General features: G+C 34.7%; 1 protein-coding gene across 1 annotated transcript in view; it reads right to left on the bottom strand.

The window, feature by feature from the left end:
* The window catches only part of ACVR2A (activin A receptor type 2A), a 92,592-nt gene that overhangs the window by 30,559 nt on the left and 38,070 nt on the right, over positions 1–23,963 (bottom strand). The window contains exon 2 of the mRNA XM_045831224.1: positions 5,348–5,555. Coding sequence (XP_045687180.1) covers positions 5,348–5,555 — 208 coding nt within the window. The remainder of the gene's footprint in view (positions 1–5,347; positions 5,556–23,963) is intronic.

The raw sequence follows: 23,963 nt of genomic DNA on the forward strand, positions 1-23,963 counted from the left end.
GAGAGAAACATCAATGTGTGGTTGCCTCTCACATGTTCCCCACTAGGGATCTGGCTTGCAACCCAGTCATGTGCCCTGACTGGGAATCCAACCGGCAACCCTTTGGTTCGCAGGCCAGTGCGCAATCCACTGAGCCACACCAGCCAGGGCAACAACTGATTTTATGTAACAATCACATTGGCTGCTTGAGACTGTTGCTTTAACTTGGTTTTTAACAATCAAGGCAACCATCTTTTTTGCATAATTATTAGATAACTTAAAGAGAAACATAAGCCAATGAAGTAATTTGGTCTCGGAGTGTTTTTTCTCACAAGAAATACAGCTTTCCCATTTCAGGAATACAAAAGCTGAACACTACATGTCAAACTGTATGTGTGTACATATAAATACATATACAAGGGGGGACCCCCCAAAAAACAGAATTATCTTCTGCAGGGCAGGCTGCTTGTAGAATAGGCTTCCCCCACTAGGTAAGTGTTCTAGTGAATTTTTTTTTTGGAAGACTCTTTCAACACATTTGCCCATTTCTCAATGGGTGATTTACAAGTACACCTGCCCACACCACACTGAGTGTTCAGCAGTTTTTGATCAAAACTGGCATGACCCCCATGTCCTACCCTCCTTATCACCTCATTTCACCCCAGGTGACTTGTTTTTGTTTCCCTGGATGAAAAAAGTCCCAAAGGGAAATGTTTTGCGATATGGAAGGGGTAAAACAAAAAACAGCAGAAGCACTAAAAGGCATCAATATGGACAACTTCAAAAACTGTTTTGGTCATTGGAAAAAAATGTTTCTCAATAGGTGTACTGCATCAAATGGAGAGTACTTTGAAGGTGACTGAAGTTTAAACAATACACAATTCTTATAAATAAATTCCAGGTTTTGGGGGTTTCCCCTGCATATACACATACACACACAAATACAGAATGATGCAAGTTCCTACCTCAAAGCAGAAAATATCTCAGTATCAGAGACCCAAAATAGGCTTTGGGAATTAAGTGTCATTTTCAGTACCAGTAGATTTAAATCTCCAGAACACAATGGACAGGGTTAAGATAAGCAACAGGAACAATATGTAACTACAGAGAGAACCTAGTTAACTCAAGAAACGATTCAAGTTAGGTCTATCTGGGGAGAAGGGAGAGGCAGCCTTCTACATAGGACCTAAGTTGCTGAAAAAATAGGGATTTAGCCTCTAGAACTAATCCTAATCAACCACTAAGAAACAGCTATACAGTAGTTCCCCCACCCTTATCCCAAGATGGATAATTTCTAAGATCCCAGTGGATGCCTGAAACCAAAGGATAGTACCAAACCCTATATATACTGTGTTTTTTCCTATATATTCATACCTATGATAAAGTTTAATTTATAAGTTAGGTACTACATGAGATTAACAACAACTAATAACAACATAGAACAAGAATAACAATACTGTAGTTATTATACATGTGGACTCTCCCTCTCTCTGTCTCTCTTTCTGATACGTGATCTGATAACCAAGACAATTACTAAATGGCTAATGGGCAGGTGGCATATACAACACGCACAGGCAGGACAAAGGGATGATTCCAGTCCCAAGAAGGACAGCACAAGATTCATAACAACACTCAGAACAATGCACAATTTACAACTTGTGAATTATTTCTAGAATCGTCCATTCAATATTTTTGCACCAGAAGAATAACACTCTTAATGCCCCCTGGTAACTGAAAACTACAGAAAGCAAAACTGTAGCTGAGGGACTACTGTACCTATTTTTAATTTTTAAAAAATCAAACATTTAAATATTGCTAATAAACATCAGATAGAATTAAAGACATATGTTACAAATAAATTGTGAACTTTAATAATGGTTGTTAAAATAATAAGATTGAATTTAAAATTAAAAGCTCAAGATATTTCAGGGAGAATAGTTTTTTTTTTTAATCAAAATTTAAAATAAAATTTATACCAGTTATCTACTTAGTAGGAAGTAAATGACAAAGCTAAACTTTTAAACACTTTATAAAAATGCATATATATAAATTTAAAATTTAATATTTAGAATCATGCCTCAAATTATAGAAGGTTAATTAACCTAGCCTAATTACCTTTTGCAATCCAATTTCATTCTTATTACTCTTTTCCTCTACTCTGACATTTCTTGAATCTTTTTTCCTTTCTCCTACTTCCCTTACTATCCTTAGTATCTATATTTTAATCAAATTCAGACCATAAAAATGAAAATTCACATACTTTTAAATTAGCATTTAATCCCCAGAAACAGAACTGGTGTAGTAAATATTAGTGTAAGAACAAGCATTTGCACTGAAAAACCCACACCCCATTACTACACGAAGTTTAACCTCCAGCAATACTGGTTTTAGGTGAGAAGCACATTATCTTTTCACTACAAAAAGAACAAGAATCCCTGATTTCAACTTAATGAAAGACAGTTTTGGATAAAAATGATTCCCAAACTTAATTCCCCCCCAACTTCTTTTTACCTAACTTTAAAAAAATTTGTTTTAATCTGTTTATAGAGAGAGAGAAGAAAGAGGATAGAGCAAGAAACACTGACTTGTTGTTTTACTTATTTATGCATTCATTGGTTGACTCTTGCATCCAACTCACAACCTTGCCATATCAGGACAACACTCTAACCAACTGAGCTACCTGGCCAGGGCCTACCTACTTTTATTATAAAAATTGAGATATAATTGACTTGTAACATTATATATTATTCAGACATACACCATAATAATATGGTATTTGTATATACTGTGAAATGATCACAATTTAAGTCTAGCTAGCATGCATCACCACACAGCTAAAATTTTTTTTCCTTGTGATGAGAACAACTTTTAAGATGTAGTCTTTTAGCAACTTTCAAATATGCAATTCAGTATTAACTATAGTCACCATACTGTACATTACATTCCCAGGACTAATTTGTTTTGTAACTGTAAACTTGCACCCTTTCTTCCCTTTCACCTATTCCATGCCCCCGTTACCCTCAGCCTCTGGCAACCACCAGTGTTTGGTTCTCTGTATCTATGTGTTGTTTTTTTTTTTAAACCACATATAAACGACATCATACAGTATTTGTTTTTCTCTGACTTATTTCACTTAGAATAATGCCATCAAGGTCTAGCCACGTGGTTTCAAAGAGCAAGATGTCTTTCATTTTATGGCTGATTTATATACACACAATAGAATATTTTTCTATGTTATATATTAATATTAAAATGCATATACATGAATATGTATTTTAATATGAATATTATATGTACACACATTTTCTTTATCCATTCATCCAGTGATGGACAGTTAGGCTGCTTCCCCATCTTGGCTATTGTAAATAACGCTGCAATAAACATGAAGATACATATACAATGTCTAGCACAAATAACACCTTTTTAGTACAAAATCTTTTATTACAAAATCATAAGCATGCAATTCTGTAACATAACAATATCACACTCAAGCACACCATATGACATTTTAGGTAAATGTTCAAATTAAAATGATAAATTATTATATCCATATTATTAACCCTACCAACCACACTCTAACCAGGCATTACTTCTGCCTGACACTATATATCTTTTTGAGTTGGTGCTTTCATTTTCAGATAATTACCCAGAAGTGGAATTGCTGGATCATTTGGTGGTTCTATTTTTAATTTTTAAGGAATCTCCATACTGTTTCCTTAGTGGCCCAACTTACCCTTCATAATAGCAAATATCACTTAATAATCACTTCTGTTAATAGAGAGACTAATAATTGAAAAGCATAAATGTATAATTATAAAGAAATAATCCCTGGAAAATTCACAAATTTAGAAGTATACCCTAAATAATAAATATACACCTAACTGACTTCATTTCTCATACAAAGTAGAGCTAATTCAATTTTTATGGTATCATTCAATACATTTTTATATTAATCATATATAGCCAACCACCCATAGATTCATGGTAATCAAATGAGGCACCTGAAAGCAGATCAGGAAGTATCTAGTGTTTCATGATTATATGAGTTTTTTGGCTCCAAGAAGTCTGGTTACCTAGGACTTTACAGCCTATGTCAGTCATCAGCACCTACTCTCAATGAAAATCCTGTGGCCCTGGCAGTTTAAGTGATCAGAACAACTATAGGACTCCTTACAGAAAGATCACCTGTCCACTATATTTCACTTCCAGTACAGAATGAAACAATTTAAGCAAGATCTTTTAAATAAAATGTAGCTTTCTATGAGGACTGTATTAGTTCTGATGTAATTCTGAACGTCAAGTTAAAATGTCTCTTGGGGTAAAGAACAAAGGCCTACTTTGCAAGGAAAAAGAGTAAAATATGTAGTAAGATCAATTTCTTCCAGACACATAAAGAAGAAAACTAAAAGGAAATTAAATACTATGATTAAGCTTAGTCTCCTTGACAGGAGATTTTCAACAGATACACTATCTTTTAAAGCAATTTTAAAATCCTTTTTCCTTGGAATTGGCATTTTAAAAATGTTTATAATCCTAAGAGTACAAAGAAAGAAATATTTCTAGTCTATTGGGTTGCCCAAAATGTCCATATGGTTTTTTCTATAAAATAAAAGACACATTTTTCATTTTCACCAATAACTTTATTGATTTGGATATTTTGAGTATGTTGGCTATCTCCAGCTATAGGCTTCTACTGGGTAGAGGCCAGGGGCGCTGCTAAACATTTTCCAATGTATGAGACAGCTCCACAGCAAAGAATTATTTGGCAAAAATGTCAACAGTACCAAGAAACTTTGCAAACCTCTTTTGACACATTCAGTCAGTCACAGTACCTTCTCTATGCACTGCGCAAATCTTTTTTTGCATTTCAGTTACATTTTTACATTTCTTGAAACAATAAAGCATAATATGCCAAAAGTTGTGTATTTTCTTTCATCTTGCATCTATTAAAATAGCTACACAAAAATTCACCAATTTTGATAAGTTTTTTTTAATGTACGATGATATGACAGCTGTCACAGTACAATCTAACAAAATTGTTTCAAATGACATTAAAGACAACTAAGTGCTACTAAAGTCATATGATGGAAAAAAACAAATGAACTTTCTGGCCAACCCAATATATTTCTCACTACTTGGTCAATTGTTCAAAGTATATCAAAAATAAAACATAAACATATCATACTTATTTTAATACTTTAATATATATCTTGTCATTAAAGCATGTTATAATGGTCTTCATACTCTCATATTTTTAAAAAAGGAGAGAAATAAAATGAAAATCCATGTACTGATCTTTCCCCTTTAAAAAGGGTGGTGGTGGTGAAAAATATTCAACATTATTATACAAAATGAAATGTTTCCTTACCTGTCATAGCAGTTGATATCATCCAGCCAACAGCCCTGTTTCACTATTTCAATGGAACCAGAAATATTCTTCCAGGTAGCAAAACAATGTCGCCGTTTATCTTTGTCACCATAACAGGGTTCAACACCAGTTCGATTGGTTTTATCTCTTTCCCAATTAGCATTATAGAAAATACACTCCTGAGTTTCAGATCTACCAAGTATAGCACCTATAATATAATAAAACAAAAACTTAATATAACTGCATTAGCTATTAAAATAACAGATTTGTCTCTCTCTATACTAACTTCAGATGTTCCAAAAATATCAATAATTTACTCTCTTCCTAGTGTTACAACATTGGGGTTAGGTTTCCAGGTCAATCACTGCACTTTAAGTATAATAAAGATAATAATGGAAAGTGAGTACATATTATCACAAGATTTCTCTGGAAAAGACCAGTTTCACTTTACTATAGAATGTCCTTGATAAAAACATAAAAGCTGATAATTTTATTAAATCTTAACCTTTGAGTAGACTTCAATATTCTGTGTGACAAAGTAGGAACTGAACAATAGCACTTCTGCTGCATACTAAAAACAGCTGCCTCAAGACAAGCCCTCGCATGACGAAGCTACAAAATAAACCAACCATGGTTATTCCCATTTGGGTATCTGGCAGACGTGGTCTCAAAAATGAAACAAGTAAACCTGTTACTTCAAGAAAAACAATGGACAGTATGCATCACCCGTGATAAAATTTGAGTTTTCAAACAAAATTAAAAATTACAGAAAACTTGTATCCACCACCATTAGCATGATGTCTTCCCAATACTTAAACTTTCTGACAAGATCAGTGATATTAACAAATGTTACATTTAAATATTGAATAATAAAATGTGACAATATTCACAAGGTCTATATAATTGAGAGACCTAATACTTTTCAAATGAATTAGGTGTCATGTTACAAAAGCATTCAAAGAGAAAAAAATCTATTCAATGTTCAAGATACCCCAATACATTTTAATGTTAGGACAAAAAGTTCATTAATGATTTCAGATTCTGCACTGTACCTAATTTTAATTATCTGTTGTCTTATATGGAAAAGTAAGAGAACAGAAATACTCAAAATAATTCTGAAAAAGAGGTACAGAAGAGAAACCACATTATCTGTTTTTAAGACTTTCTATAAAACTTCAGTAATCAGGACAGTGTGGTCTCAGTGAGCAGACAGACCCATGCACCAATGGGACAGAATAGAGAATCCAGAAATCCACACATATATGGTCAACTGATATACAGCAAAGATGTCAATAAACTCCAAGTGAGAGAACACAGTCTTTTCAACACTCATGCTGAATAATTAGATATCTATATGTGCAAAACAAAACACTCAACTCACATCTCACGCCATATACAAAAATTAATTCTAAACATATCATAGACCTAAATAAAACCTGAAACTATGAAACTTGTAGGAAAAAACGGATGGAAAATCTTTGGGACACTAAATTATGAAAGATATAGAAAACAAAACATATGAACTATTAAAAAAGAACTGATAAATTGAACTTCGTTAAAACTTCTCTTCAAACGTTAAGGAAGAAAGTTACAGACTGAGAGAAAATATTTGCAAATTATTACCTAAAATTACCTAGAACTGATATTCAGAATATAGAAAAGCCTCTCGTAACTCAGTAAGAATGCGTACTACCCAGTTTCTAAAAAATGGTAAAAGGTTCAAATAGATGTTCTGCCAAAGAGATAGGAATGAAAAAAACTACATGAAAAGGTATTCAATATCATTAATGACTAGGAAAATGCAAAGACTAAATCTAATATTAATCAGAGTAACAAAGAAAAACAGAAATCTCAAGTGTTGATAAATATGTAGAACAACTGGATGGGTCTTTCACACACTGTGTGGGAATGCAAAATGGTCCAGCCATTTTGGAAAAGTTTGACATAAACCTACTATACTACCTAGCAATCACATACCGAGGTATTTATTTACTTAAGAGATGAAAACATATGTCCATGAAAAAAATATGCTGTCCATTTGAATCCTCTATATGTTTGAATGCCCTTTTGTAGGCCCTGAGAATGGGTATCTGAAAAGCACACTGGGGGCATATGAATTTATATATATAAATATATCTTGGTATGTGTGTATTTTGGGAGGGGGGCAGCAAAGACCCACTGGTAATCTTATGTTCCTTCTTAGTTAAATTAAGTGGTACTGGCTTAGTAGACTATGACCTGAACTTGGAATTTAGTTCACAGACTGTGGCCTTGCACCAGTTATCAAACCTTTCACATCTGATTCAATTTCCATTGTAATTCCATAATTAATATTATAAATAATACCACAGGTTTGTAATTCACACTCAGTGTAGTTATAGCAAATCAGTAAGTCTAGTCAAAAAATCCAGTATCAGGCTTAAATTAGATATTGTTCTATAGACAAAGTACTGCCCATGCATTAATGAGTAGCACTGACCATTTATTTTCAAGGAGAGAGAAGGGAGGTGAGGGCAGGAGAAGGGGGGAGGGGAGGAGGAAGGGATAGATAAAGGAAAGGTAAACAATAAAAAGGATCTGAAATTTGGTTGACCATTTGACCATAAAATAAGCCTGCAAAAGTCATATTCAAATCTAAAATACTCCTCCTATGAGGAAAAAGTGTATTTCATCTAATGTAACTAGATCTCAGGACAATCAAAATTTTGTTCTTTAAAAGCAAAAGGTATTAAAATAATACACCAATACTAATTTTACACAGTCACTTCCAGAAACAGAAGAGGGACTACTTCACAACTAATTTTATGAAGCCAGTTAGTACCTTGATACCAAAAACAGACAAAGATTGTACAAAAAAAGAAATACAAACTAACATCCCTCATTAACTTAGATGTAAAAGTCATCAACAGAATTTTAGCAAACAGAATCGAACAATGTATTGTTTTTTAAGTAATACACTATATCCAAGTGGAATTTATGTCAGGTATGCAAGGTTGGTACAATATTCAAAAAACAATAAATGCGAGTTGCTAAATCACTCAGCTAAATTACAAGAGAAAAACATACAGTCTATCAATAGAGCAGGAACAGAACTGCCTCAAACTCACAAAGAGCACCTACATAAAACCTACAGCTAATATAACTAAACGCTTTCCTTCTAAGACCAGAAACAAGCAACAATGCCTACTCCCACTGCTATTACATAACATAGTACTAAAAGTTCTAGCTATTGCAATAAGGCAAGAAGAAAATTAAGGATATGCTGACTGGAAAAGAAGATATAAAAGGTTTCTATTTGCAGATGGCACGACTATCTAGAAAGTTCTAAAGAGTCTTAAAACAAAATAATGCTAGAACTAGTGAGTTCAGTCAGGCCACAGGATACAAGATCAACACATAAAACTCAATTGTATTTCTATCTACTGACAGAATGGACAAGTGGAACTGAAATTAAAAATGAAATAACAGTTACAGTTGCTCATAAGAAAATAAAATACTTAAATATAATCTAACAGAACATATATAGGATCTGTATAATGAAGATTATCAAATGTTGATGAAAGAAATCAAAGACAAATACTTGGAGAGACATACTATGTTCATGGATTGAAGACGTAACATAATAAAGATGTCAATTTTTTAAAATTAATGTAAAGGTAAATTCATATCAAAATCTCAGCAATTTCCTCTTAAAACATAAATGAGCTTATTCTAAAATCATTTTGAGAAAGAACAACAAAGTGGGAGAAATCACTCTTCCTGCTGTTAAGGATTACCATGTAGCTGCAGTAAGCATGACAGTGTGGTTCTGGCAGAAGGACAGACATAAGGTCAATGAAACAGAGACCCCAGGAATAGATCCACACAAATTTACCCAATTAATTTTTGGCAAATAATCAAAAGCAATTCAATGGAGCAGATAGAGCGCCTTTTCAATAAATGGTGCTAGAGCAATGAAACATGCTTTAAGAAATATTTCATTGCTATCTACCACCATTCCAGTAAGTTCCTAAAAGACCAACTCCCTACACAAAGCCTCTCAGGTTAAATATCACATATGACAATTTTCATATTTTCTCAAGGTAACTGTAACAAAATCCTACAAGCCCTTTAATCAGGACTTCTCATTCCCCCAAAATGCATAATACTTGCAATCCAATATAAAATGTTTTATTTTATATTTATTCATTGTTTTTAATCACTTGTCTCTACATGTCCTTTTACAAGTCAGAATGCCACTGGGTTTAAGACTGTCCATTTACTTGCTCTCCAAACACAAACAGTAGCTGATGAATGAAATGTAAAAACTCAATATAACAACTGAATAAAAATTTAAAAAACCACCAACTACTACTGCTCCCCACTCCTTTGAAAATGGCAGATGGAATTAAAGTGTATTTTACAATTATGAATTGCATTGGTTTCTCTTCTAATTAAGACAACATTTTTCATAGTCCCATGACTAGCCTTATGCTCACAATTTTCCTATGTATACAACCAACTTTAAACAGAAAGAACTGTATGAGACAACTTACAAATGTGAGTCCCATTTCTAAAAAAGTATTCTAATGCTGTATGAGCTATCAACAAGTTATTGAAAATATAGTATGAAGAGGCAACTTAGTCTTCTAAGAAAGGTTAATGAAGTTTCAAAAATAAGTCCAACTTGAAAAGACATTCTTATTTCCCTTTCACAAGTCATTGCTCTCTTCCACTTAGGGATAGAACACATACATGTCAAAGAGAATTAGCTATGGAAGGAATCAATCTGAATGATACTTTTAATACAAAACATTGTATACTACAAATAAAAAGTAAAATAGTATAAAAAACAATATAGAAAAGAATGATTTTAGATAAATTAATAAATAATTGGGAAATTCTGGTATAATACAATCTTTCATGGCACCAAGAAACCCTAAAATAAGTAAATAAAAACAGCATTTTATTAGTCAACATGAAGGATCCTCAATTTTCCCCAATGAGATTTTCTAAAAATTTTTGACCAACTTGAAATATACAAACCTTCTATATTTATATGAAACAATCCAGTAATGTACTTATTTTAATTCATTAATTTAGTTTTGTAAATATTTTAAAATCATAAAGCACAAAAGTTTTACACAACAATTTTGTTCAAAATTTCACATACTCACTATCATTCTCACTACCTTCCTTTTGAGTCATCTAAAAGTCTCAAAATGTAAATAATTTTTACCTTTGTTTAAGTTCTTTAAGAAATACCTTTTGAAGTCATATAGGCTATTGTAACTGGAAATGTTTTGTTTCTCCAAGCCACGTATATCCAACACATATAGTAAGACAGTGGTTTTTTCCATTGTTCTATAGGTATATAAAAGCAACTACTTAACAATATTTATTGTACAGGTGAACTTTTAAATTTTTAAAAAAACTTTGTAAATAGTTTACAACAAATTATGCTAGTGAGCCACCACCACCCCCATTAATAGTTTCTATTTGTTAAACTCTTTATCCCTTTCTATCTATTCCCTCCAGAAACCTCCATAAACATTCAAAACTTGCACTGACTGGCATCATTTCAAGGCTGTCTGTCTTCTTCAAACACTGTATTTTTATTCAAAATAAAATTATTGATAGAGAGCGTCAAATGTGAAAAAATTCTGTAAGGATTCAAATATAAAATGACTGTTATTCTGAGAAGTAGTCTTTTAGAGAAAACTTTGCTTTATACTGAATATATACACACACAAAAACTGATTATATGGTTGTACTATAAACTAAAACACCAAGATAGGGGCTACGGAGAAATGCTGTAGGAATTTGAAGATAAAAATCTAGTATCTCCATTAGACTAAGAGCTTCTAGAACAAACTCTGGTATCATCTCTGTATCACTAGTGCCTGGACATACAACAACTCAATAAATATGCACTAAATCAATTCACAGGAACAAAAAAAATGAGATTTTATAGAGGAAACGGAACTACAGCAGGGCTATTAAAAACAGACAATAAGGTAAACATAGGCAGGGAAGATCACAAATAAACAGGGTTGTGAATAATTAGTGTTTGAGAAGATGGCTCTCACTAGACATAAGTGGCTCATATTCTTTAGTATTGGGTATAATCTTGACAGGTCTGCAAGACAGCAAAAGTTAGAGGCATCTTTAAGATTAATTTGACAACAATGAGTAAACTATGTTGAAATGGAAAGAAACTCGGTAAGCAATACTAACTACCCAATAAAAACCAAGGGTCTATAATATTCATGCTGACCACATGGTCACAGGTATCAAAAAGGAGTGGCAAATTAGAACACTAGTATCAAGTTTTTGCTTTCCATAGTCCCTAATTTCATCTCTGTGAGTATAAGAGATAAAAGTGATTTGGCTTAAAACCCATAAATGAATGGATCAAAAACAATGGTACATTTACACAATGGAATTCTACACAGCAGAAAGAAAGAAGGAGCCCCTACCCTTTGCAACAGCATGGATGGAACTGGAAAGCATTATGCTAAGTGAAGTAAGCCAGGCAGTGAAAGACAAATACCATATGATCTCACCTTTAACTGGAACCTAATCAACAGAACAAACAAGCAAGGAAAATATAACCACAGACATTGAAATTAAGAACAAACTGACAGTAACTAGAGGGGAGAGGGGAGAGGATGATGGGGGAAGGAGAGAAAGGGGAAGGGTTTACAGAAACAACTATAAAGGACACATGGACAAAAACGTGGGGGGGGCTAGAAATAGGAGAGGGAAGTGGGGATGGCTGAGGTGGTGAGGAGAGGTGGGGATAAAAGACAGAAAACTGTATTTGAACAACAATAAAATTCAAAAGTATTTAATAAAAAAATTGAAAAAAAGAGAAGTACAAATAGGTGTTAGAGAATAGCCAGCCATGGGGATGTAAAGTACAGTATAGGAAATGGAGTAGCTAAAGAACCTACTCATGACCCATAGACATGAACAATGGTGTGGGGATTGCCTGAAGGAGTGGGGAGGTGATGCTGGGACAAAGGGTGAAAAATCAGAACAACTGTAATAGCATAATCAATAAAATATAATTTTAAAAAGAAAAAATAAAACTCTTAGGTACAGGGAACAAATTGCTAATTGCCAGATAAGAGGGGGACAGGAGGGATTAAGAAGTCTAAACTGCCAATTATAAAAATAGAGGTATGTAAAGTACAGCATAGGGAACATAGTCAATAATATTAATAACTATGTACGGTATCTAAGAGTACTAGACTTATTGAGGTGATCACTTCTAAGTTACATAACTATCATTCATTATGTTATACATCTGAAACTAATATATTGTACTATTGTACGTTACCTATAATTTTTAAACTTTAAAAATTTTTAAGTGATTGGTTTGTAAAAGTGATTTAGGTTACGCGATGTACTGTTTCTACATGTTTATCTCACTTCATCTGACAAAGCTTGCTTCCATACATATTTACTACCCTTTATTTCTCTTTGTTGCTAACTCTCTTCCTGATATTTAGTATTACTGTCATGAAAAATATGTATTGTCCAGGATAAATATCTTTAAATATAAGGGAAAATAGAAAAATGTTTTGCCTATAGCCTCAAAATGTATAGGATATCTATAAGTCCCCAGGTCTCAGGATTAAAATAGTTCTATGTAATTCTCCAGCATACATTAAAGACACAGACTTCATCAAAACAGGTACAATTACACACACCTATTACTTGGACTGTATTAAACAAGATTTCTGATATTAGGTGTTCATCTTTTGGGGGTCGGGAGATCATGGTGACTACAACTATAGATCAGCACTCCCATCAGAATTAATGGGCTATTTTAAAAATTGTACAAAGCCAAATTGAGCCTAAATTTATAGGAGTAAAAGATGAAAATTCTCAAAATCAGAACAGAACTCCTAAAATATATTAAGAAAATACTACACACACAGCCTACTAAAAACCATCTAAAAGTCTCAATTACACTGAAAAGATACTGTGAACATTAAGGTGTTCTAGTGATTTATTTACTTGGGAAGATGCAGGCCTTCTTTATAACAACTTCATCAAACTATGATGTAGAAAAGTAAAAATGGATAACTTCAATTGCTATAATATGAAATATCCTTGAAGAACCTTAGTAAGTACTGACAGTGAAAACCTTTACAAAAACACCTGTTAAAAAAAAACTCATCACAAAAGTTTGCATCAAAATATTATCTGGCAGTTTAAAACTAACAACTTAGGAAAAATAGGAGTATTTATTAGAGTACTAATGCACTTCTATTAAAAGAATGAAAACTGAAAACTCGCTATGACATTAAATAGTAACAGAATATAAAATCACTTAAATAGCTTTGTTTTGAAAAACACCAATGGCCTTTTTCACATTTATAACTGAGATTTCCAACTATTAGAAGAGAAAGTTTTAAATTGTTGTTTATTACTTTTGTGTTATGTAATTTTTCCAAACTGAAATACTCATTTTAATAATTTCTATTGCAACTATAAGCACATCATAGGTCTCCTGGTATCCTTTCTTTTCTATATTAAAACACATCATAGAACACAAACCACCTTCCCTATATGGCTGCCCTGGGCTGTTTTTAAGCATTAGCAAGAAAAGTAAAGTCCACAATGTCCCAAAAGGCTTCTGATAAACAGGTCACAAATATGAGGAAGGAGAATAAATTTTCAAATAAAGTTTCTGCATGGCTATGCAACATGCTGGGTCCTGCCAATCCATTTTTTTTTTAATACAAAGCACCTTCCTACTATACCAAACAGGCACTTCTAAAGAAAAACACAAACACCCAAACACTTTCTGGCATTCTTCCCAGGAATATTTTTTGCCTTGCACATTGCCTTGCCTGGTACATTCTGTACTTAGTACTCACTATCAGTATGACAAAATATTGCAAGATTCTGTCCATCTAGCTCAAGTCATACAAACTAAATACACAACTAATACATAATAAAACTAAAAAGATAAACCTAGGTTGTGACACTAAACATAGCGTAAGCATGTGTGTGTGTAAAGAGAGTAAAAGTACTTAGAAGTCAACATTTAACCACCGTTATTTAAGGGCTCCTAGTGTTAATTCCTAACAAATCACTTAAGATAACCACTTAAAATGTATTTCAACACTGTCAACTCATAAGTGACTAATTTCCCCATATAGATAGTTCCAAAATAAGTATATATCTACTTATACACAGACCAAGAGTCGGAAAAAAACAAACAAACCATAAATAGGCTCATTTTTCAAACCTCTTTCTTAAAAGCCTAAACATAAAGTCCCAAAGAAAGCACCAAATTTGTAATGGTAGAATTTTCTCTTATAAAAGAGGCAAAAGCCCCTTTATTGATTTTTATTTATTATTTTATAGAGAGAGGGATAAAGAAAGGGAGAGAAACATCTATGTCCAAGAGAAACATGGACAGTTGTCTCTCCCATGCCCAACCAGGGACCAGCCTGTGACCCAAGCATGTGCCCTGACTGGGACGACGCCCAACCCACTGAGCCACACCACTTAGGGCAAGAAACCCCTTTAAATAAATTCCTTACAATTTGTCTGTTTCTTAATTCACTTCATTGTAAATCCAACTTAATACAAAAAGGTGCATTTCTATATTATCAAAACTTTTAGAAGACTTATTTCTTAAATTCTTCACTAAATACAGAAGGTATTCTCAATACAGGGCTTGTTTGATAAAGGATGCTAGTGAACTAGCACTCAATTACTAAATACTAAATAACAAAAGGCATCCACTGTAATATTTCCTTCCAAAACAAAGAAAAATTTATTTAGAAGTCACAGATATAGACACACTGACATACAGACAGAGAAAACACAGTATGAAGGCATCAGAATCAGAGAGATTTTATCTTTAAAGGTAACCACTCTCAACTTCTTAAGGAATGACTTGACATCTCTTTGGGCAGAAATATACTTCAAGTTGGTATATATGATTGGTAGTCTAGAACAAAGCATTGATTTTTGTCATCAATTACCAAAGAACTTCACTTTTCTGAATATATAAAGTAGGTATATGTGCATATATACATGAGCCAGCAAAAGAGCAAACCACAAAACTCCAAATTTCTGATTCAATTAACTAGCACCTGGGACTACATTTAAGACTGTTTTTCTATGACAGTCCAAGAAACCCTGGCAGATTTCCAGACCTCAACCTCCCTGTGCCTTTTTAATTATTGAAAAGAGGGCAGAGGTAATAATGGTTGTAAGAAAAAAAGGCTTTCACTCATTTTAATCAATATAAGTAGGCTTTCTATAATATTATGGGGAGAGATTTCCAATTAAACAAAAAACAGAAAAAAGAAAAGCCCAATATTTTCCCCCTCACAAATGGGAAAATTCTACTCTTCTACCCCTTTCACCCCAGGAAGACACTTTAATGTCTATTTTGGTGACACATAACAAAAAATCTTATACGACACGAAGCACCATCTACATTCAACAAATATACAGCAAGGTCTATCCAGAAAAAGTCCAGCCATGTTAATATAATGAGAACAGTTTGCACTAACAATGATGTAACCTAGCAGCCAAGAAGAGTGGACTAGAATGCACATGCGTGACCAATGGCGACTTCACTGTACTAGTTAGTGGGGATGATAGATGCCCTTGAGAGAGCATGTGTACTGTGTGGCCATCACATTCAAAATCAATAGAAAAGCAGAAAAATGAATCAGTAGAAAAATGAATCTGTATCAGATTTTGCATTAAGCTTGAACATTCCTCTGCAGAAACTATTCGGATGATTCAGAAGACCACAGCTATGGGCAACTGGTGATTGGCAGCCTGATCATGACAACACGCCTGCTCGTGCATCACAAGTCCTGCAGAGTTTTTTGGTAAAACATCAAATCACCCAGGTGACTCAGCCACAACAGCCCAGACTTGGTGCCCTGCAGCTTCTGGCTTTTCCCAAAACTAAAATCACCTTTGAAAGGGAAGAGATCAAGATTTAGGAAAATATGATGGGGTGCCTGATGGCAACTGGGAGAACTGCGTGAGATCCCAAGGTGCCAACTTTGAAGGGGACTGAGGTGTCATTGTCCTATGTGCAATGTTTCTTATATCTTGTATCTTTTCCAATAAATGTCTCTATTTTTCATACTACAAGGCTGGATACCTTCTTAACAGACCTCATACAGTGTTGGAATACGTTCAGGTACTAAGCAGAAATAGTGAAAAAGAAAAGTATTTTCAAAATCTGAGAAATCTTTAACCTCAACCTGGAAAGAAGAAAAAAATAAGAGGCTTATTTTCAAAACAAAACACTGAAAATAGAAAGTAAGAGAAACTCACAAATCATTAGATACACCTGAACTTCAATTAAGGTTTATTCTAATTTCTCCTCTAAGGTAAGTGGGGAAGCACAGATAAATAATCAGAAAATCACAAAGACTGTGGAATTTTAATTTTTTTCTATTTTTTAAATTTTAATCATTGTTCAAGTACAGTTTTCTCTCTTATACTCCCATTCCAGCCCACCCACCCAAGGAATTTTAATCTTTATCAAGTACTTTACATGTACCTTATGTAAAAGAAATAACAAATGTGTCAATGCCTCTAAAAAAGTAGACTTTTGTCTTAGACTGAATTTAGAAGATAAAAGGTGAATAAAGAAAAACAAAAATCAAGTGAGTACACTTATAGTATACTAAGTGCTCACTAGTCTGTTCAATATTAAGGGCAGCCACATCAACTCATTCGTAGGTAGTAAGGACAATTTAGAAAGTAAATAAACTCTCCATAAAGGTGTACTAGCCATAAAGAAATTCATACTAGCACCCATAATGAATAAAATAAAATAATGTTAGCTATTTCATCAAATGAAAATTTATCCATAACGAGCCCTGGCTGGCATAGCTCAGTGGATTGAGCATGGGCTGCAAACCAAAGTGTTGCAGGTTCGATGCCCAGTCAGAGTACAAGCCTGGGTTGCAGGTCATGACCCCTAGCAACAGCACATTGATGTTTCTCTCTCTCTCTCTATCTCCCTCCCTTCCCTCTCTAAAATAAAATAAATAAAAATCTTAAAAAAAAAAGAAAATTTATCCATAACTGAAACAAAACAAAAGCACCAAAATCAGGTCAGAGATTTAAGTCTTAAGTAACAGAATTAGAAAAAATCTAAACCAGTGTTTGGAGGTGAGTGCCAGTAGAGTAAGAAGGTTATTACTGGGAGTCACCAATCTCCCTGAAGAAGAGCAGTAGTCTCCCTGATTTCCCAGGTTCCACTTTTATCCCATCCAATCATTTCTCCATCCAGAAGTCAGAGCCTTTATTAAAGCCAACAAAATCAAGTCACTCTCCTAATTTAAAGCCATCAAATGGCTTTCCACTGTCCTATGCCTTAAAATAAAACTTGAACACTTAAATCCTTCCACAGTTTGGCTCCTCTTCAGCTTCAATTCATAGCAGTCAGTGAAGTTTCTTTGAACATCAAACTCTCTCAAGCCTTGATATTGTCTTTCTACAACCACCCTCCCTATCTCTAAACCCTTTTAATGGGTGACATAGCAGAGTGGAGTTAAAACACAGACAAAAAGCTTGAAAAAGTTGGAGAAGTTACCAGATCATAAAATGAACAAAGGCAAAATAACTCTAGTTTGGAAACAGTTCCCAAACAACTAAGAACTGTTTGAATAATAAAATCAGGAACAATAAAATCAGATTAACACACACGTTTACTTAATATTACAAAGTATACAATCTTCTGTACATACTTTACAAAGTAATCTAAATCTTTCACATTTATAATTTTAAAATATTTCCTCCAAATCCAGCTTTAATCTTTACCTTCTAAAATGAAAGAAAACCATTTCAATACTTTAACAGTCTTGCTATATTGATATTGCTTAAAATCTAACAATTTTGTTCTATATTAATTACAATAGAATTATTAATACTATCTCAATAGATATTCCCCCCACAACTTATTGAAACAAAACATTTATACTGCATGCAATGATTTTTACTGTAAGCATTCATATTTCTCTGTATAACCAGTCAGTAGTTAATAAGTTTTTGAAAAGTAAAAAAAAAAGGTAGCATGATAAATGTTACACTGTTTTAACTAAGATCAAAGTTATAGCAGAAAATAGTCTAGACTAGCCTCCTTCAGAAAGCTTTCATATAAATATCTTGTAAAGCATTCTACATTTAGTTCACAATTTTTATCACCCCCACTAATAAAACTTTCACTTGAAATGTCATGTTTACACTGAAAACAAGCCACATTTACCTCAACAATAATCAATAACTGATGTTTTACTATGTGGAGACTTATTTTCTAATATGTTACCACCCATATCCAACTAATAAAACTATGAAAACTCTTGTTTTTTTTAAGTGAATAGTAAAATAATACTTTTTGTGTTCAGCAGTATGACAGACAACCCTGGAAAAGTAGCAAAGAAGAATAGTCAAGCAGGTTAAACTATTTACTTTTTTTAATTAAACATTTTAAGATAATGATAGATTCACATGCAGTTATATGAATATAGAAAGATTCTATGTACCCCTAACTCATTTCCTCAAATGGTAAGATCTTACAAAACTATAGAATAACTATGATATTGACAATGATACAATCCACTAATCTAATTCAGATTTCCCCAGTTTTGTACTTATTTGTGTGTATAGGGGTGTATGTGTGTTAATTCTAAGCAATGTTTTTCAAATGTGTAGGTTCGTGTATACACCAACATAATCATAATATGAAACAGTTCCATCACTACATACACCTCCCTGTTTACTTTTAAATCTAATATTGCAAGAGATACAACACTCTGATACATCCTTGCTCATGTTCTAGTAAATTAAATATTTTGAAAAGAATGTTGTTAGGCCACCTTGAATGCAATTCACCATTTCTTCAACATACTCCCACTCAGAAATGTTTATATCCATCATTCTCTTAAAGAACAAAGATCCACAGAACCCTAACAATTATTGAGTTGTTCCTACTCCTTTATTCGTGAAACAATTAAACATGAGACTTTTTTTTTTTTACTAGTGAGACACTGGAACAGACCAAAATAAGATTTAAAGAAGTTCAAATACAGGACACTTTCCTCCAAGTTAAAAGACACTTTCCCAGTGCCACAAACTAAGTGCACAGCTGGCCAATGTTTAGGTCTATCCTCGGAATGGAAGTCTGAGATCAGAACATGTGTAAGCAGAGAGCAAAGGAATTCAGAGACACAGAGACTTCAATAATAATGCTACTATTGTTCCCCCTTTTTATACTCAGTGAGGTATTTGTACACTGAAGAGACAAAGAAGGAACAGGAGTAATGGACAGAAGAAAAGGATGGAGACAAAAAGCAGTTGAAAGGACATGGGTAACAACTGCACCCATCAGAGTTGTTCTCAGTTAAGCAGCTGGCTGGCTGGTGACTCAGGGTTCAACAATTCTAATCTCTGGCTTTCCACTAAGTCTGAAGACCAATTCCTAGTGGAATTCACATACTCTCTTCCCATTTAGCACTTATGCCCACCTGACTCAATTTTCAATGAAGCACAATTTTGCTTTCTAAAAACAAATTAGGAATGGTGAACAACTTCAATAAAAGTTTGAGCCCCAATAATATTGTTAATAACTATATGTGGTGCCAGGTGGGTACTGGAAATATCAGGGGAATCACTTTGTAAAATCTATGATTGTCTAACCACTATGCTGGACACCATGAAATAATACAAAATAATATTGAATACATGTTCCTTGACTTGACCCTTCCCCTAAAGGACCCATGGACAAGGATAATGGGGAGGAGGACAGAATGTGGAAGGAGGGCTGGGCAGGACAGGAGAGAGCAATGGGGGGCATAGAAATGGGGACAACTGGACATGAACAACGATAAAAAATGTTAAAAATAATAATATTGAATGCAAATTGTAATTGAATAAAGTTCCAGCCCAAAGGGAACTTACATATCTACAGATATTAAAAGCCTCATAAATGTGATGAAAAGAATGATAGTGATAAGCTGATGAAAATTATGTCCTAGGTGCCACACAATGCAAGATCTGTCTCTAATATTAGCATTTTCAAACATAAATCAACACATCATATATCTAACACCTAAGGAGAGGCTTTGAGGTAATGACGAAGAGATAAGGAAGCAGCACTAGTGTAAGAAAATTGGCTTTATGAAACCAAATTTTAATTTTTTGCTTACTTTTTCAGAATTTTCAGTTTTTTTGTAAGCTATTTCATTCATTTTATAATTACACCACATAGTAAAAAGGGAGAAATCAGGGAGAGAGACAACAAGGGAGACATATTACAAGAAAAACAGAAATAACAATGAGTGCACAAACTGTTTAAATGAGAAAAGGGAAAAAGACCAAAACCTGAGGATTATTCATGGGAGTAAAGGCATTTAATCCTTTCAAGAGCTGAATGCTAGTGTTGAAGACACTTGCGGAAGCATAGTACCAGGTATACAATAGAGCTCAATAGTTTTTCTTTTTTTATTATTTTTAATATATTTTATTGATTATGCTATTACAGTTGTCCCATTTCCCCCCCTTCACCCTGCACACCCTCTCCCACCCACATTCTCCCCTTTAGTTCATGTCCATGTGTCATAAGTTCTTTAGCTTCTGCATTTCCCATACTATTCTTGTCCTCCTCCTATCTATTTTCTACCTACCATCTATGCTACTTATTCTCTGTATCTTTTCCCCCTCTCTCCTCCTCCCACTCTCCTGTTGCTAACTTTCCATGTGATCTCCATTTCTGTGGTTCTGTTCCTGTTCTAGTTGTTTGCTTAGTTTGCTTTTGTTTTTGTTTTAGGTGTGGCTGTTAATAATTGTGAGTTTCCTGTCATTTTACTGTACATGTTTTTTTCAATCTTCTTTTCTTAGAGAAGTCCCTTTAACATTTCTAAAATAAGGGCTTGGTAATGATGAACTCCTTTAACTTGACCTTATTTGAGAAGCACTTTATCTACCCTTCCATTCTAAATGAATGCTTTGCTGGATAGGGCAATCTTGGATGGAGGTCCTTGCCTTTCATGACTCGGAATACTTCTTTTTCCAGCCCCTTCTTGCCTGTAAGGTCTGAGAAATCAGCTGACAGTCTGATGGGAACTCCTTTGTAAGTTACTGTGCCCTTATCTCTTGCTGCTTCTAGGATTCGCTCCTTCATTTTTACCTTGGCTAATGTAATTATGATGTCCCTTGGTGTGTTCCTCTTTGGGTCCAACTTCTTTGGGACTCTCTGAGTTTCCTGGACTTCCTGGAAGTCTATTTCCTTTGCCAGAATGGGGAAGTTCTCCTTTATTATTTGTTCAAATAACTTTTCCACTTGTTGGTCTTCCTCTTTCCCTTCTGGTACCCCTATAATTTGGATGTTGGAATGTTTAAAGATGTCCTGGAGGTTCCTAAGCCTCTCCTCATTTTTTTGAATTCTTATTTCTCCCTTCTTTTCTGTTTGGTTGTTTTTTCCTCCCTTCTGGTCCACTCCATTGATTTGAGTCCCAGTTATCTTCCTATCACTATTGGTTCCCTGTGCATTTTCCTTCATTTCACTCAGCGTAGCCTTCATTTTTTCATCTAATTTGGGACCAAAATCAACCAATTCTGTGAGCATCCTGATCACCAGTGCTTTGAACTGTGCATCTGATAGGTTGGCTATCTCTTCATCGCTTAGTTGTATTTGTTCTTGAGCTTTGATCTATTTTTCTGTTTTGGCCTTTTTTTTTTTTTGTCTTGTCGAGCGTGTTATGCATGAGGGGTGGAGCCTGAGGTGTTCACCAGGGCGGGGCAACCCAGTCACTGGGTTGTGATCATGTATGTGGGGGTGGGGTCTGAGAGGGAACAATGACACTTGCTCTGCTCTTGGATTTCAGTCCTTTCCACCCCTTCCCCCAAGCAAACTGGGCCTAATTTCTGGTGCTAATTCCCGTGTTGGTGGGCTAGGACCCCGTGGGTCTCTCCAATGCACTCTCCTGTGAGGCTGGGAGTCTCTCCCTGCACCTCAACTCCCACAGGTGTTTTTGATCAGTGCCCCCGAGGCTCTATTCCCGGCACTGGGACCCTGAGACTGCCTGGTCAACCAGCTGCCTTGCACACAGTGCCTCCCTTCACAATCCCCGCCTCTCTAGATCTGCCAGCCGCCTGTGTTCCTGGGATGCCTTACGCACCCAGGATGCCTTATGCGCCCGGTCACATCACTCTTTGTGCTGTGACCCTCTCCGTGGCTGTCCAAGTCCGCCCTTCCTACCAGTCTAGATGAATGTGCATATTTTAACTCCATGGTTGTGCATATTTTAACTCCTTGGTTGTCCAACTTCCATATTCAATTTTCTGTCAGAGCTGGTTGTTATCTTGTTTCTAAATTGTTGCTGACCTTATTTTGCTTGTGCAAGGAGGCATAGTGTGTCTACCTATGCCTCTATCTTGGCCAGAAGTTCTCAATAGTTTTTCTTCACAGAAGTACCAGACACTGCCTGCTACCCTATTTTCTGCTCCCCTATGTATTTTGCCACAAAATCTTAACAGTTTCCACTAATAAACTGTAATGTTTTTGGATCCCTGACACTAACTTAGAAAGAATAGCCAAGAAGTAGATCCTATATCCTACGATTTTTTAAACATAATTTTTTAAAAGATTGCATTTATTTATTTTTAGAGAGGAGAAGGGAAATAGAAAGAAACATCAATGTGTGGTTGTCCCTCATGCACCCCCTACTGGGGATCTGGTCCACAACCTAGGCACGTGCCCTAGACCAGTAATCGAACTGCTGACTGTTTGGTTTGCAAGACAGCACTCAATCTACTTGAGCCACATCAGCCAGGGTTGATTTGTTTTTTAATATAAATGTTTTCTGTGATCCCTGGCCAGGTGGCTCAGTTGGTTGGAGCATAGTCCCAAGCACCAAAAGGTTGAAGGTTCGATTCCTGGTCAGGGCACACACCTAGGTTGCAAGTTGGATCCCTGGTAGGGGCACCTTCAAGAAGCAGCCAGTCAATGTTTCTCCCTCACACAGATTTCTCCATCTCTCTCTGTCTCTTTCTGTTTCTCCCCCCACCCCTCCCTTTCTCTCTAAAAATCAATAAACATATTCTCAAATGAGAATTTTAAAGATATGTCTTCTATGATACTAAACAGCTTTAACCTGCAGGTGGTCAGTCTGTCACCTTCATCTGACATCTGTATTAATATCATCTTGAACTCCTGAGGAAAATCACACCCAAACACATGTGATGTGCAACATTTTTATGATCATTTTCAAGCTGGAAGTATTCTACACTGTTCCTAATTTATGCTATGCAGCCAGTAGCATAAATTATGCCTCTAGAGGCAACAAGAAAGTCAGAGTAATATTTCCAGTGTGGGACCTACACAACTTCCATCAAAATCACCAAATGCTGACTCTGGGACCCAATCCAGACCCACTAAATTAAATTCTCTGAAAGTACTTTTTTTGTCTGGATGCTACATTTTTACTAAGTGTTTCTATATATTAAGTTATATGTAGGGATTAAATATGAAAACAAGAATGTTTAAGCATGAAACACTGTAACTAGCACAAAGGAGATATTCAATAATTGTCTTCTCTCAAAATGGAGAAAACAGGGGATTATATTTTAT

The sequence above is a fragment of the Phyllostomus hastatus genome, unplaced genomic scaffold (assembly GCF_019186645.2).
Source record: "Phyllostomus hastatus isolate PE091 unplaced genomic scaffold, TTU_PhHast_1.1 phas_contig_1, whole genome shotgun sequence".
Taxonomy (NCBI): Eukaryota; Metazoa; Chordata; class Mammalia; order Chiroptera; family Phyllostomidae; genus Phyllostomus; species Phyllostomus hastatus.